Genomic DNA, 17,302 nt, shown 5'->3' on the forward strand with positions numbered 1-17,302 from the left:
CCGTGGTGCTGGGGCTTCCCTGGTTAAGCGCCCATGATCCTACCATTGCGTGGCAACAGAGGGCTCTTATGGAGTGGTCTGCCCAGTGTGTAGGGAGATGTCTAGGTGTTTCCTTAGGGGCGACCTCGGTGGAGAGTCCGAACCAAGTGCCCGCAATGCGCATTCCCCCTGAATATGAGGATTTAGCACTTGTGTTCAGCACGACTAGGGCAACACGGCTGCCACCTCATAGACAGGGGGATTGTGCGATAGATCTCCAAACAGGAGCGGCACTTCCGCGGAGCCGTGTGTATCCCCTGTCTCAAGAGGAGACAGCGGCTATGGAGACTTACATAGCCGAGTCCTTGGAACAGGGATACATACGGTCCTCCACTTCCCCGGTTTCCTCGAGTTTCTTCTTTGTGAAGAAGAAGGACGGGGGTTTGCGCCCGTGTATTGATTACCGTAGTCTCAATCAGATCACGGTTAAGTACAGTTATCCTCTTCCTCTGATTGCGACTATGACTGAGTCATTACGCGGAGCGCGGTTCTTCACAAAGTTGGATCTCAGGAGCACGTACAATTTGGTGCGCATTAGGGAGGGGGATGAATGGAAAACAACATTTAGCACCACCTCGGGTCATTACGAGTATCTCGTCATGCCATACGGGTTAATGAATGCTCCTTCAGTCTTCCAATCCTTTGTGGACGAGATTTTCCGGGACATGCATGGGCAGGGTGTGGTAGTATACATCGACGACATCCTAGTGTACTCTTCTACACGAGCCGAGCATGTAGCCCTGGTGCGCCGAGTGTTGAGGAGGCTGTTGGAGCATGACTTGTATGTCAAGGCAGAGAAATGCTTGTTTTTCCAGGAGTCCATCTCCTTTTTGGGTTATCGATTGTCCGCGTCTGGTGTGAAGATAGAGGTTGACCGTGTGTCGGCCGTGCGTAATTGGCAAACTCCAACCACTGTAAAAGAGGTGCAGCAGTTTTTGGGTTTTGCTAATTACTACCGGAGGTTTATCCGGTGCTTTGGACAGGTGGCAGCTCCCATTACGTCCCTGCTAAAGGGGGGCCCGGTGCGTTTGCAGTGGTCAGCTGAAGCGGACAGGGCATTTGTTAAACTGAAGAACCTGTTCACTTCGGCTCCGGTGCTGGCGCATCTGGACCCCGCTTTACCATTCCAAGTTGAGGTAGACGCGTCCGAGGCCGGTATTGGGGCAGTTCTGTCGCAACGGTCCGGCACGCCACCTAAACTCCGCCCCTGTGCGTTCTATTCTAAGAAGCTCAGCCCAGCTGAGCGTAATTATGACGTAGGGGACAGGGAGCTGTTAGCTGTGGTTCAGGCCCTAAAGGTGTGGAGGCATTGGCTTGAGGGGGCTCAACAACCTTTCCTCATTCTGACTGACCACCGTAACCTGGAGTACATCCGGGCAGCTAGGAGATTAAACCCTCGTCAGGCTAGGTGGAACATGTTCCTGACCCGGTTTGTTTTTAAGATCACATACATCCCAGGGTCCCAGAACGGTAAGGCAGACGCCCTGTCCCGGCGGTATGACACAGAGGAGAGGTCCATTGAGCCTACTCCCATACTGCCGGAGTCTTGTCTGGTGGCTCCGGTGGTGTGGGAGGTCGATGCGGAGATCGAGCGGGCATTGCGTACCGACCCTACTCCCCCAGAGTGTCCTGTGGGGCGGACGTACGTTCCGCTCGAGGTTCGTGATCGCCTTATTTATTGGGCTCATACATCACCCTCCTCTGGACATCCAGGTATTGGCCGGACAGTGCACTGCCTTAGCGTGAAATACTGGTGGCCAACGTTAGCTAGGGATGTGAGGGTTTATGTCTCCTCCTGCTCGGTGTGCGCCCAGTGTAAGGCGCCTAGACACCTACCCAGGGGAAGGTTACATCCCCTGCCCGTTCCACAACGACCATGGTCCCACCTCTCGGTGGATTTTGTAACCGACCTTCCCCCCTCCCAGGGGAATACCACCATTTTGGTCGTTGTGGATCGGTTTTCCAAGGCCTGTTGTCTCCTCCCAATGCCGGGTCTCCCTACTGCCCTACAGACCACTGAGGCCCTATTTACCCACGTTTTCCGGCACTATGGGGTTCCCGAGGATATAGTGTCTGACCGAGGTCCCCAGTTCACCTCCAGAGTCTGGGGGGCGTTCATGGAACGCTTGGGGGTCTCGTTGAGCCTTACCTTGGGTTACCACCCAGAGAGCAATGGGCAGGTAGAACGAGTCAACCAGGATGTGGGTAGGTTTCTGAGGTCCTATTGCCAGGGCCGGCCGGAGGAGTGGTCAAGGTATATCCCCTGGGCAGAGATGGCACAGAACTCTCTCCGCCACTCCTCCACCAATCTAACCCCTTTCCAGTGTGTGTTAGGGTATCAGCCGGTTCTGGCACCATGGCACGAGAGCCAGATCGAGGCTCCTGCGGTGGATGAGTGGATTCGGCGCTCGGAGGAGACGTGGAACGCTGCTCATGTCCATCTGCAGCGGGCCATCCGTCGACAGAAGGCGAGCGCCGATCGCCACCGCAGTGAGGGTCCGGTGTACGCACCGGGAGATCGAGTCTGGCTCTCGACTCGAAACCTGCCCCTTCGCCTGCCCTGCCGGAAGCTGGGTCGGCGGTTTGTGGGGCCTTTTAAAGTCCTGAGGAGATTGAACGAGGTGTGTTACAGGTTACAACTGCCTATTGATTATAAGAATATTAACCCCTCGTTCCATGTGTCTCTTCTCAGGCCGGTGGTAGCTGGTCCACTCCAGGAAGGTGAGATAGGAGAGACCCCTCCGCCCCCACTGGACATCGAGGGAGCTCCGGCGTACACGGTCAGGACCATCTTGGACTCGAGACGTCGGATGGGGGGTCTCCAGTATCTCGTGGAGTGGGAGGGGTACGGTCCGGAGGAACGGTGCTGGGTGCCTAGGAGGGATATCCTAGATCCATCTCTCCTGACTGAGTTCCACCGTGGTCATCCCACGCGCCCGGCTCCGCGTCCTCCTGGTCGTCCCCGAGGCCGGGGTCGGCGCACGGCTGGGGCCGCGCGTCAAGGGGGGGGTACTGTCACGGATTCTGCCGAGGCTGCTCCTCCTCGTTGCTCGGGCAGGCTTCGGCGTTCGCCGTCCCCGGAGTACTAGCTACCACCGTTAGATGTTTCGATGTTAGATTGGTTTTGTCTGTCTATTGCACCTGTGTCCGTTTGTGTCTGATTATGTGTCCTATAAGTTGCCTGCTTTGTGTTGGTTAGTTTGTGTGTTATTGTACGCCTGTCCGTTGGTGCTACTCTCTGTTTTTTGTTTTGTAGTTTACGCACAGTTTGTGTAATCGCTCGCCTCTGTTTTGTGTTGAGGCCGTTGTTTGTATTTTTGCCTAGTGTTTACTAGTAAAGTCTGTTTTAGACTAAGCTTCAGTGTCCTGCGCCTGACTCCCACACCACATTTACATCAGCCCTTGACAGTCAGTTAGGATCACCACTTTATTTTAAGATTGTGAAATGTCAGAATAATAGTAGAGAGAATTATTTATTTCAGCTTTTATTTCTTTCATCACATTCCCAGTGGGTCAGAAGTTGACATACACTCAATTCGTATTTGGTAGCATTGCCTTTAAATTGTTGGGTCAAACGTTTCGGGTAGCCTTCCACAAGCTTCCCACAATAAATTGGGTGACCCAGTGAATTATAAGTGAAATAATCTGTCTGTAAACAGTTGTTAGAAAAATTACTTGTGTCATGCACAAAGTAGATGTCCTAACCGACTTGCCAAAACTATAGTTTGTTAACAAGAAATTTGTGGAGTGGTTGAAAAACTAGTTTTAATGACTCCAACCTAAGTGTATGTAAACTTCCGACTTCAACGGTACATACAGTGCCTTCAGAAAGCATTCACACCCCATGTCAGTGGAATTACTTTTTACAAATTAATAAAAAAATGAAAAGCTGAGATGTCTTAAGTCAATAAGTATTCAACCCCTTTGTTATTAAAAGCCTAAATAAGTTCATGAGTAAAAATGTGCTTAACAAGTCACATAATAAGTTGCATGGACTCACTCTGTGTGCAATAATAGTGTTTACCATGATTTTTTAATGACTACTTCATATCTGTACCCCACACATACAATTATCTGTAAGGTCCCTCAGTCAAGCAGTGAATTTCAAACACAGATTCAACCACAAAGACCAGGGAGGTTTTCCAATGCCTCGCAACGAAGGGCACCTTTTGGTTGATGTGTGAAAATAAAAGAGCAGACATCGAATATATCCCTTTGAGCATGGTGAAGTTATTAATTACACTTCAGATGGTGTATCAATACACCCAGTCACTACAGAGATACAGGCGTCCTTCCTAACTCAGTTGCCGGAGAGGAAGGAAACCGCTCAGGGATTTCACCATGAGGCCAATGGTCACTTTAAAACAGTTACAGAGTTTAATGGCTGTGATAGGAGAAAACTGAGGATGGATCAACAACATTGTAGTTACTCCACAATTCAAATTGACATAGTGAAAAGAAGGAAACCTGTACAGAATACAAATATTCCAAAACATGCATCCTGTTTGCAACAAGGCACTAAAGTAATACTGCAAAACATGTGGCAAAGCAATTCACTTTTTGTCCTGAATACAAAGAGTTGTGTTTGGGGCAAATCCAATACAACACATTAATGAGTACCACTCTCCATATTTTCAAGCATAGTGGGGGCTGCATCATGTTATGGGTATGCTTGTAATCGTTAAGGACTGGGAAGTTTTTCAAGATAAAAAATAAATGGATTGGAGCTATGCACAGGCAAAATCCTAGAGGAAAACATGGTTGTCTGCTTTCCACCAAACACTGGGAGATTAATTCACCTTTCAGCAGGACAATAACCTAAAACCAAGGCCAAATCTACACTGGATTTGCTGACCAAGAAAACAGTGAATGTTCTGGAGTGGCCTAGTTACAGTTTTGACTTAAATCTGCTTGAAAATCTATGGCAAGACCTGAAATGGTTGTCTAGCAATGATTAACAACCAATTTGACTGAGCTTGAAGAATTTTGAATCCAAACCTTTTAGTATTTTTTTGTCACAAATCCAATGCAAGTCACTGTAACCTTCATTAGCATTTTCACGCTTCATGTCCAAATCATCAGTATCAAAAAATGTATTGTGGAACTAAATTATTTTACTTATAGATGATTTGGATATAAAGCCCCAAAATACTAATATAGGTACCATTGAATTGCATTGGATTTGTGCCACAAATGCTAAAAAGTTAGCATTTGAAACAGTGGTCAGGTAAACAAAACCAAAGCATGGGTTGCTGTCATACCTGTTACATAGAATGCTACAAGGTAATAAAACCAATATGAAATTTGGGTGAACTAACCCTTTAACAAAATAATTAATTTAATAGCCGGAACAGCACCATCTAGTGGTCAGAACCTGGTAATATCAGGATGGGACATAAACCCAATAACTTCAATTATAACTTTTTCTGAAGTTGAGGAAAATAACATGACCAAATTCACTGACAATATATTACATAGGATGAAGAAACAATACTCTGAGCCGCAGCTCCATACTACTTGTCAAACATAGAGAAATGATACTATATACTCGTTGTTGGGGTGGGATTGGTGTGGGGTATGGGTGGTCCTTGGATGGCTTTTGACCACTTCTTTGGATTCCTCATGTCTTATTCATTGTTAGAAAAAAGTTTAGTCCAAATAAGATGTTAGGTACTATAATTATTGCATATTGTATGAATCCTATATATTAAAATGCCCATGTTGGGTGCAATCAATTAGCTTAATTTTGTTTCCGGAATGCTTATCTTATCCATTTCTAACTACAGAAACGATTTCAGAACAATCTGAGATGGTGGGTCTCTTGGCTTGCTAAAATGACATGGAACAACCCTAGGCCTATTCTAACATTGAGAATGCACTAGGCCTCTCTCTTTCAGCCTGCCTGGTTTGAGCGACAGTAATCCCTCTCCAATTCTCGATCTTTGTCACAGTTGTCCTTGGGAATTTGTGTTACCCTTTCATCCATTTGTGTCCCTCAACTCTAGGTTTGTGAGCAAAGGCTTTCACTACTGACTGCCCCTTCATCTAGAATTTTATGGAGGAGGTCACAGCCTATTGCCTTTTGGCCCGCATAGTTTATATACACCTTTCAGGTTCTATTGTAATTGCTATGGCTATAACCGATGTTTACTCATGTTAGTGAATGGTCTGTTTGATTGTCATACCCAGTTATGCCATGGAACCATGTGTGTATTCTAACTATTTGCGCAAACATATACTGTATATATATATATATATATATATTATTTTTTTTTCATTTAGCAGACACTCTTATCCAGAGCAACTTACAGTAGTGAGTGCATTCATTTTCGTACTTTCTTCATACTGGCCCCCCATTGGATTTGAACCCACAACCCTGGCGTTGCAAGTGCCATGCTCTACCACCTGAGCTACACGGGTATCAATGTGCAAACATCTGCACAATATACAGTAACTCTGGCAACAAAAACCCCTCGGATATTATACAAAACTGGGTTCCCTTAACAGGTTATTGCTCACAATATGCTTCAGGAAATATTTCATCGAACTAGCGTACAGAAGTCAATCTGCATCTTTTGTGTTTACCCCACTATGCTATGTATTTTCTGGCTGTTCATTAAACATAAAAAATAACTGATATTTAGCTGAACCAAATCTGTCAAAAACATCTAGCACACAAAGTTTTGCAAAGAGCGTTGAAAAATAATATTGAGAACTGTTCCAGCTTGACTGCTGCCAAAGCATTGTGTTTCATCCCACCTGTCTCAGGGTAAAGCTAGCTCGTCTCAAAGCCTTCACACAGCAGCGCCAGCGCACAGTGGGGGGGATCGCTGTCTCTAGATGTGAAGCTTCGTGATCAACAGATGTGTAGATGCGATATCCATTTCATCTTCGGCATATGATATGCTAATACTTATCGTGTCCTGCATTAGATTGGGTATCAATGTGCAATGTCTGGTTGTATTATGTTTATTAGGTGTGAGGTAGAATTGTTTTGTCAGATTTGTGTAGTTTGATATTGATACATGAACGACTGAAATGAAGGACACATGCAGATACAGATGGTGTCTCACTTGTCTTTGCTATCAGGACTCCAAAGAGTGTTCAGTTTTCACCCCTTTTCTTTCTTTCAAACCATTCAAATAGATTCAGAAATTTGTTTAAATCAGAAAAGGTGAGAAATATTTAAGCAGAATGACAATATCCTCTTCTACTTTCCATTTCACAATCCCATTAGTTTCACCCACAGATAGTATGTCAAATGTGTGAAATGATTGATGGTTTCCCAGTCAACAGACACTTAGATGTCAGTGGCACAACATGCCATGTCAGATAATGGGCATTACAGGGAAAGTGTATACCTCATGTAATTGTGTATGCCCTTTACAATGTGTTAATATTTTAATATACTGTATCTTGTCGGCCTTGTTTGTTGGCACGAGATATTTCAGATAGTCATGAGGATTAGTTTTGTATTTGTATTTATTAAGGATCCAGCAACATTAAGGCAGTTATATACAGTTTAAATTATTACATGACATTACATTTCATAACAATTTACCCAATACATTTAGCGTGTTCCCTCAGGCAACTACTCCACTGTCACATATTTACAATACAACATCCATGTGTACGTGTGTGTAGAGTGCTTGTCTTATCATGTGTATGTGTGTCTATGCCTTTGTGTGTCTCTTTACAGTCCCCGCTGTTTCATAAGGTGTATTATTATTTGTTTTTAAAAATCGGATTCTACTTCTTGCATCAGTTACCTGATATGGAATAGAGTTCCATGTAGCCATGGCGCTCTATGTAGTACTATGTACCTCCCATAGTCTGTTCTTGACTTGGGGCTTGTGAAGAGACCTTTGGTGGCATGTCTTGTGGGATATGCATGGGTGTCCGAGCTGTGTGCTAGTAGTTTAAACAGACAGCTCGGTGCATTCAGCTTGTCAACACTTCTTACAAAAACAAGTAGTGATGAAGTCAATCTCTCCTCCACTTTGAGCCATGAGAGATTTACATGCATATTATTAATGTTAGCTCTCTGTGTACATTTAAGGGCCAGCGGGGCTGCCCTGTTCCGAGCCAATTGTAATTTTCAGAGGTCCCTCTTTGTGGCACCTGATCACACGACTGAATAGTAGTCCAGGTGCGACAAACCTAGAGCCTGTAGGACCTGCCTTGTTGATATAGTTGTTAAAAAGGCAGAGCAGCGCTATATTATGGACAGACTTCTCCCCATATCAGCTACTGTTGTATTAACATGTTTTGACCATGACAGTTTACAATCCAGGGTTACTCCAAGCAGTTTAGTCACCTCAACTTGCTCAATTTCCACATTATTTATTACAAGATTTAGTTGAGGTTTAGGGTTTAGTGAATGATTTGTCTAAAAAATTTAGGACTAACTTTTTCCTTGCCACCCATTCTGAAACTAGCTGAAACTCTTTGTTAATTGTTGCAGTGATTTCACTCGCTGTAGTAGCTGACGTGTACCGTGTTGAGTCATCCGCATACATAGACACACTGGCTTTACTCACGGCCAGTGGCATGTCATTAGTAAAGATTGAAAAAAGGTAAGGGGCCTAGACAGCTGCCCTGGGAATTCCTGATTCTACCTGGATTATGTTGGAGAGGCTTCCATTAAAGACCACCCCCTGTGTTCTGTTAGACAGGTAAGTCTTTATCCACAATATAGCAGGGGGTGTAAAGCCATAATACATACGTTTTTCCATCAGCAGACTATGATCGATAATGTCAAAAGCTGCACTGATGTCTAACAAAACAGCTCCCACAGTCTTTGTATCATCAATTTCTCTCAGCCAATCATCAGTCATTTGTGTAAGTGCCATGCTTGTTGAATGGCCTTTCCTATAAGCGTGCTGAAAGTCTGTTGTCAATTTGTTTACAGTAAAATAGGATTGTATCTGGTCAAACATAATTTTTTTCAAAAGTTTACTAAGGCTGATTGGTCGGCTATTTGAGCCAGTAAAGGGGGCTTTACTGTTCTTGGGTAGCAGAATTACTTTTGCTTCCCTCCAGGCCTGTGGGCACACACTTTCTAGTAGGCTTAGATTGAAGATATGGCAAATAGGAGTGGCAATATCGTCTGCTATTATCGCAGTAATTTTCCATCCAAGTTGTCAGACCCCAGTGGCTTGTCATTGTTGATAGACAACAATCATCTTTTCACTTTACAATTACAAGGCTTGTATTTCATAATTTGATCAGTTATACTTGTATGTCAGCGTTTGTTGCTGTCATGCCTAAGTTAGAAAATCTTGCCAATGAAAAAATCATTAAAGTAGTTGGCAAAATCAGTGGATTTTGTGATGAATGTGCCATCTGATTCAATAAATGATGGAGCTGAGTTTGCCTTTTTGCCCAAAATTTAATTGAAGGTGCTCCAAAGCTTTTTACTATCATTCTTTGTAATTTATCTTTGTTTCATAGTGTAGTTTCTTCTTCTTTTTATTCAGTTTAGTCACATGATTTCTCAATTTGCAGTACGTTTGCCAATCTGTTGTGCAGCCAGACTATTTTGCCATTTCTTTTGCCTCATCCCTCGCAACCATACCATTTTTCAATTCCTTATCAATCCACAGGGATTGGGTGCATGCTTATTAGTAACTGGAATAAGCAATTTCATAAATGTGTCAAGTGTAGTGTCTGGTTGCAGGTAGAGGCCCTTAACAAATTCAGTCTGATTAATAAATATCACAAGTTTATTTTCACAACTAGCCATGTATTGCTTCCCTAATGCTGTACATGTAATCTTCTTTGATAAAACATACAAGTTGTAATCCACTACAGTCACACTCCTGATGAAGCTACATTATACAGTGAGGGAAAAAAGTATTTGATCCCCCGCTGATGTTGTACGTTTGTCCATTGACAAAGAAATTATCAGTCTATAATTTTAATGGTAGGTTTATTTGAACAGTGAGAGACAGAATAACAACAAAAACATCCAGAAAAATGCATGTCAAAAATGTTATAAATTGATTTGCATTTTAAAGAGGGAAATAAGAATTTGACCCCCTCTCAATCAGAAAGATTTCTGGCTCCCAGGTGTCTTTTATACAGGTAACGAGCTGAGATTAGGAGCACACTATTAAAGGGAGTGCTCCTAATCTCAGCTTGTTACCTGTATAAAAGACACCTGTCCACAGAAGCAATCAATCAATCAGATTCCGAACTCTCCACCATGGCCAAGACCAAAGAGCTCTCCAAGGATGTCAGGGACAAGATTGTAGACCTACACAAGGCTGGAATGGGCTACAAGACCATCGCCAAGCAGCTTGGCGAGAATGTGACAACAGTTGGTGCGATTATTCGCAAATGGAAGAAACACAAAATAACTGTCAAACTCCCTCGGCCTGGGGCTCCATGCAAGATCTCACCTTGTGGAGTTGCAATGATCATGAGAACAGTGAGGAATCAGCCCAGAAATACACGGGAGGATCTTGTCAAAGATCTCAAGGCAGCTGGGACCATAGTCACCAAGAAAACAATTGGTAACACACTACGCCGTGAAGGACTGAAATTCTGCAGCGCCCGCAAGGTCCCCCTGCTCAAGAAAGCACATATACAAGCCCGTCTGAAGTTTGCCAATGAACATCTGAATGATTCAGAGGAGAACTGGGTGAAAGTGTTGTGGTCAGATGAGACCAAAATCGAGCTCTTTGGCATCAACTCAACTCGCCGTGTTGGAGGAGGAGGAATGCTGCCTATGATCCCAAGAACACCATCCCCACCGTCAAATATGGAGGTGGAAACATTATGCTTTGGGGGTGTTTTTCTGCTAAGGGGACAGGACAACTTCACCGCATCAAAGGGACGATGGACGGGGCCATGTACCGTCAAATCTTGGGTGAGAACCTCCTTCCCTCAGCCAGGGCATTGAAAATGGGTCGTGGATGGGTATTCCAGCAGGACAATGACTCAAAACACATGGCCAAGGCAACAAAGGAGTGGCCCAAGAAGAAGCACATTAAGGTCCTGGAGTGGCCTAGCCAGTCTCCAGTCCTTAATCGCATAGAAAATCTGTGGAGGTAGCTGAAGGTTCGAGTTGCCAAACATCAGCCTCGAAACCTTAATGACTTGGAGAAGATCTGCAAAGAGGAGTGGGTCAAAATCCCTCCTGAGATGTGTGCAAACCTGGTGGCCAACTACAAGAAACGTCTGACCTCTGTGATTGCCAACAAGGGTTTTGCCACTAAGTCATTTTTGCAGAGGGGTCAAATACTTATTTCCCTCATTAAAATGCAAATCAATTTATAACATTTTTGACATGCATTTTTCTGGATTTTTATGTTGTTATTCTGTCTCTCACTGTTCAAATAAACCTACCATTAACATTATAGACTGATCATGTCTTTGTCAGTGGGCAAACGTACAAAATCAGCAGGGGATCAAATACTTTTTTCCCTCACTGTATATGGTATCAGTCCTTCTCCTGGTGACTCCAAACGTAGCGATATGGTATCATTCCTTCTCCTCTTGGTGACTCCAGATGTAGCTATATGGTATCAGTCCTTCTCCTCCTGGTGACTCCAGACGTAGCGATATGGTATCAGCCCTTCTTCTGGTGACTCCGACGTAGCTATATGGTATCTGTTGTTCTCCTGGTGACTCCAGACGTGGCAATAAGGTATCAGTCCTTCTCCTGGTGACTTCAGATGCAACTATATGGTATCAGTCCTTCTCCTGGTGACTGTCTCCATTGTCCCCTTGCCTTCCCTGTCTGAGGAGTCTACTGTGATGTAGTTAAGAGTTTTCCTCTTCTCCTCTGGCGAGGACTCTTAACAGTCTCTCTCTCGCTCGCTCCCCTCTGGGGCCTGTCTAACTAGATAAGGCCTGTGCTGTAGCTATGCTCCCTCTACACCTCTTCCCCCCTTCTCCCTCCCTCCTTTCCTCCCCCTCTCTCTGCTGCAAAGTGGCTATATGCCCTCTGTTAAAGCAAGGCTGTCGAGCGCTATAAACATGTTTAGATCTTCAGTGGCCTTAGCCTGGGTACAGTGACATATTGTAGCTCTGTCAGACGGACTCTGTCAGAGAGAGTGGGACTGTAAAGTGGGTGGGAGCGTTAATGTGTGTGCTAGAGAGAAGGTGGGGGAAATGTATGTGTGTATTTAATTAATTACATTAGACTTTCTGTATGTAAAAAAGGTACTCTCATTGGGACTTGCGGTAATTAGGGTAAATTCAGAATTATGATAGTGAAGGTAACGTGTGACATCTTGTGCTTGTTATTCCATAATTACTTGGTTATTACTTTGCAATAAGGCCATCGGGAATACTTGCTTTCGAGTCAGCCCTAGTTCAGCGTTAGATCACTCACATAGCATGTCTCCGTAGCTGAGCAGACAGATGGATTGCAGTGCAATTAAATCCCCAAGGTCGTGCGTTTGATGGCGTCACGCACAATGCCGTCCCCCAAACCCATTAATCTTTGTTAGCCACACATTTGCATTTCCATTACAAAGAAACGGAGCAGTGGGATTGTCTTGCCAGCAGTCTCCCTAGACAAAGTCTTCATTTGAGTTCCCCACTTTTAATTAATCAATGAAAGGAACTAATCGGAGAGGGACAAACATACATCGAGATGGCGGCTATGCACGCAGGGGTAATGTCGAGGGAACCGGCGGTGCTACACCGGGCGTTCAGTGCTGCCATCGATCCGGTAATGAGGAAGAGAGTGTGTCGAAATTCAAATGCGTTGCCAGGGTGTGATTAATTAAGTGCTCCTAGCATGCAATTCACCACTTTGATGTTTTTTCTTATTTTTTTCTTTTGAAGTCTAATCCACCATATCCCTCCCCCCGAAAAAAAATACTAGTTATATTTGCCCCTCGATCAAATATTTATCTGTAATGACTGATGAAGTTCAATTGAAGTTCTGTTACTTTTGGGAGGTATATTGTGTGCTGCATTCGTCTATCCCTCCTCACCATGACTTGGAGTACTGGGAGGAAATGGAACAGGGTCTTGGCGAGATTGAAAGAACATCATGTTCTGTTAAGAGGTTACTATTAATTGATGAGTTTCCGAATACCACTAAACAGATTCTTCACGAAAATTATGTCACGATTCAAGAGACATTGAAATATCAACATACAGTGGGGAAAAAAAGTATTTAGTCAGCCACCAATTGTGCAAGTTCTCCCACTTAAAAAGATGAGAGAGGCCTGTAATTTTCATCATAGGTACACGTCAAGTATGACAGACAAATTGAGGAAAAAAAATCCAGAAAATCACATTGTAGGATTTTTAATGAATTTATTTGCAAATTATGGTGGAAAATAAGTATTTGGTCACCTACAAACAAGCAAGATTTCTGGCTCTCACAGACCTGTCACTTCTTCTTTAAGAGGCTCCTCTGTCCTCCACTCGTTACCTGTATTAATGGCACCTGTTTGAACTTGTTATCAGTATAAAAGACACCTGTCCACAACCTCAAACAGTCACACTCCAAACTCCATGATGGCCAAGACCAAAGAGCTGTCAAAGGACACCAGAAACAAAATTGTAGACCTGCACCAGGCTGGGAAGACTGAATCTGCAATAGGTAAGCAGCTTGGTTTGAAGAAATCAACTGTGGGAGCAATTATTAGGAAATGGAAGACATACAAGACCACTGATAATCTCCCTCGAGCTGGGGCTCCACGCAAGATCTCACCCCAAAATGATCACAAGAACGGTGAGCAAAAATCCCAGAACCACACGGGGGGACCTAGTGAATGACCTGCAGAGAGCTGGGACCAAAGTAACAAAGCCTACCATCAGTAACACACTACGCCGCCAGGGACTCAAATCTGAAGTCTGAAGTTTGCTAGAGTGCATTTGGATGATCCAGAAGAGGATTGGGAGAATGTCATATGGTCAGATGAAACCAAAATATAACTTTTTGGTAAAAACTCAACTCGTCGTGTTTGGAGGACAAAGAATGCTGAGTTGCATCCAAAGAACACCATACCTACTGTGAAGCATGGGGGTGGAAACATCATGCTTTGGGGCTGTTTTTCTGCAAAGGGACCAGGACGACTGATCCGTGTAAAGGAAAGAATGAATGGGGCCATGTATCGTGAGATTTTGAGTGAAAACCTCCTTCCATCAGCAAGGGCATTGAAGATGAAACGTGGCTGGGTCTTTCAGCATGACAATGATCCCAAACACACCGCTCTGGCAACGAAGGAGTGGCTTCGTAAGATGCATTTCAAGGTCCTGGAGTGGCCTAGCCAGTCTCCAGATCTCAACCCCATAGAAAATATTTGGAGGGAGTTGAAAGTCCGTGTTGCCCAGCGACAGCCCCAAAACATCACTGCTCTAGAGGAGCTCTGCATGGAGGAATGGGCCAAAATACCAGCAACAGTGTGTGAAAACCTTGTGAAGACTTACAGAAAACGTTTGACCTGTGTCATTGCCAACAAAGGGTATATAACAAAGTATTGAGAAACTTTTGTTATTGACCAAATACTTATTTTCCACCATAATTTGCAAATAAATTCATTAAAAATCCTACAATGTGATTTTCTTGATTTTTTTCTCTCCATTTTGTCTGTCATAGTTGACGTGTACCTATGATGAAAATTACAGGCCTCTCTCATCTTTTTAAGTGGGAGAACTTGCACAATTGGTGGCTGACTAAATACTTTTTTCCCCCACTGTAGGTAGTCACTCTGCAATGACTAATGAATAAGGCATTGTTATGCACCAAGGCAGTTCAGCGGGTTTGTCTACAATTCCTCATGATTATACAAGACATTTGGTTTACACAATGTATTATTTAGCCAACTAATCAAATCTAATTTTAGAGGTGTATCCAAGGAAAATTGTAAAGTTGAACAGCATTGAACAAATCTTAGAGACAATTAGTATAAAATTAGCATAGTTCGAACTCATCATTCTCATCAATCATCAATTACAAAGAAACTACTCTCAATATCTTTTTCCTCGGTTTTCTCAGGCATCCTCTACAAAGGCAGCGGTGAGAACCAGTTCATCTCGCTGCAGCCTCCCGTCATCTCTACAGTGATGGGGAACGGTCGGCGCCGCAGCATCTCGTGCCCCAGCTGCAACGGGCAGGCCATGGGCAACAAGTTGCTGGCGCCCGTGGCCCTGGCGTGGGGCATCGACGGCAGCCTCTATGTGGGCGATTTCAACTACATCAGACGCATCTACCCGTCGGGCAACGTTACCAGCGTCATGGAGCTCAGGTTAGTTCAGGTTCTGCATGGAACCGTAATGGTGTTGCATGGTTGTTTCGTTCTGGCCCTTTGTCCCTTTAGCTGAGATATTGAGGCTTTGCATGGCTCCGTAATTGTGCACGGCCGTTGACCTATTGACCCTCGATTTAGAGATTGTTTCTTTAGTTCTTCTGAGGTAAAAGTGAAAGGAGTTGGTGTTTAGGACAAAGTGGGTTGCATGGATGTGAAACTCACCCATAGCATATTGGCTGGAGTACATACAAAGCAGCATGTTTCTCACAGAGTGACAGACTAGTCTCTGTTGGCAAAGACGGTTGGCTTTGAGCAGCATGTGTTTTTGTGTAGAAGGTTGTGAGTTCAAGCCCCACTGGAGGCAGATCAAAATGATCAAATCTTACATAATCTTGAAGGGGTGGACATCTGACGTGTAATGGTCTACTGTGAATCAGTGGTTTTCAGAGACTTTCTTCACAATGCACAGGTTGGTCAGACAACATTTAGTCTACTTGCACAGTATCAAATGTGATGGAACGGGAAAACGGACAGACTCACTCATTCGAAGTATTCAGACCCCTTGGCTTTTTCCACATTTTGTTACTTTACAGCCTTATTCTAATGTGGATTAAATTAGTTTTTTTTCCTTATCAATCTACACACAATACCCCATAATGACAAAGCAAAAACAGGTTTTTAGAATTTTTTGCTAATTTATAAAAAATAAAAAACAGAAATACCTTATTTACATAAGTATTCAGACCTTTTGCTATGAGACTCGAAATTGAGCTCAGGTGCATCCTGTTTCCATAGATCATCCTTGAGATGTTTCTACAACGTTTGGACATGATTTGGAAAGGCACACACCTGTCTATATAAGGTCCCACAGTTGACAGTGCATGTCAGAGCAAAAACCAGGCCATGAGGTCGAAGGAATTGTCCGCAGAGCTCCGAGACAGGATTGTGTCGAGGCACAGATCTGGGGAAGGGTACCAAAACATTTCTGCAGCATTGAAGGTCCCCAAGAACACAGTGGCCTCCATCATTCTTAAATGGAAGAAGTTAGGAACCACCAAGACTCCTCCTAGAGCTGGCCGCCCGGCCAAACTGAGCAATCGGGGGAGGAGGGCCTTGGTCAGGGAGGTGACCAAGAACCCGATGGTCACTCTGACAGAGCTCCAGAGTTCCTCTGTGGAGATGGGAGAACCTTCCAGAAGGACAACCATCTCTGCAGCACTCCACTAATCAGGCCTTTATGGTGGTGGCCAGACGGGAGCCACTCCTCAGTAAAAGGCACATGACAGCCCGCTTGGAGTTTGCCAAAAGGTACCTAAAGGACTCTCAGACCATGAGAAACAAGATTCTCTGGTCTGATGAAACCCAGATTGAACACTTTGGCCTGAATGCAAAGCGTCACATCTGGAGGAAGCATGGTGGTGGCAGCATCATGCTGTGGGGATGTTTTTCAGCAGCAGGGACTGGGAGACTAGTAAGGGTCGAGGGGAAAGATGAACAGAGCAAAGTACAGAGAGATCCTTGATGAAAACCTGCTCCAGGGCACTAAGGACCTCAGACTGGGGCGAAGGTTCACCTTCCAACAGGATAACGACCCTAAGCACACAGCCAAGACAACACAGGAGTGGCTTCGGGACAAGTCTCTGAATTACCTTGAGTGGCCTAGCCAGATCCCGGACTTGAACCCGAACAAATATCTCTGGAGAGACCTGAAAATAACTGTGCAGCGACACTCCCCATCCAACCTGACAGAGCCTGAGAGGATCTGCAGAGAAGAATGGGAGAAACTCCCCAAATACAAGTGTGCCAAGCTTGTAGCGTCATACCCAGAAAGACTCAAGGCTGTAATCGCTGTCAAAGGTGCTTCAACAAAGTACTGAGTAAAGGGTCGGAATACTTATGTAAATGTAATATTTCCGTTTTTTATTTGTAAGAAATTTGCTAAAATTTCTAAAAACATGTTTTTGCTTTGTCATTATGGGGTATTTGGTGTAGATTGATGAGGTAAACGAACAATTTAATCCATTTTAGAATAATGCTGCAAC

General features: G+C 44.3%; 1 protein-coding gene across 1 annotated transcript in view; it reads left to right on the plus strand.

Annotated features, from left to right (window-relative positions):
* Window positions 1-17,302, plus strand: part of LOC311107897 (teneurin-3) — a gene marked incomplete at its 5' end in the record, with an annotated part of 171,745 nt that overhangs the window by 130,786 nt on the left and 23,657 nt on the right. The window contains one exon of the mRNA XM_084150489.1: window positions 15,008-15,257. Coding sequence (XP_084006615.1) covers window positions 15,008-15,257 — 250 coding nt within the window. The remainder of the gene's footprint in view (window positions 1-15,007; window positions 15,258-17,302) is intronic.

The sequence above is a fragment of the Coregonus lavaretus genome, assembly GCF_964263955.1.
Source record: "Coregonus lavaretus genome assembly, chromosome: 32".
Taxonomy (NCBI): Eukaryota; Metazoa; Chordata; class Actinopteri; order Salmoniformes; family Salmonidae; genus Coregonus; species Coregonus lavaretus.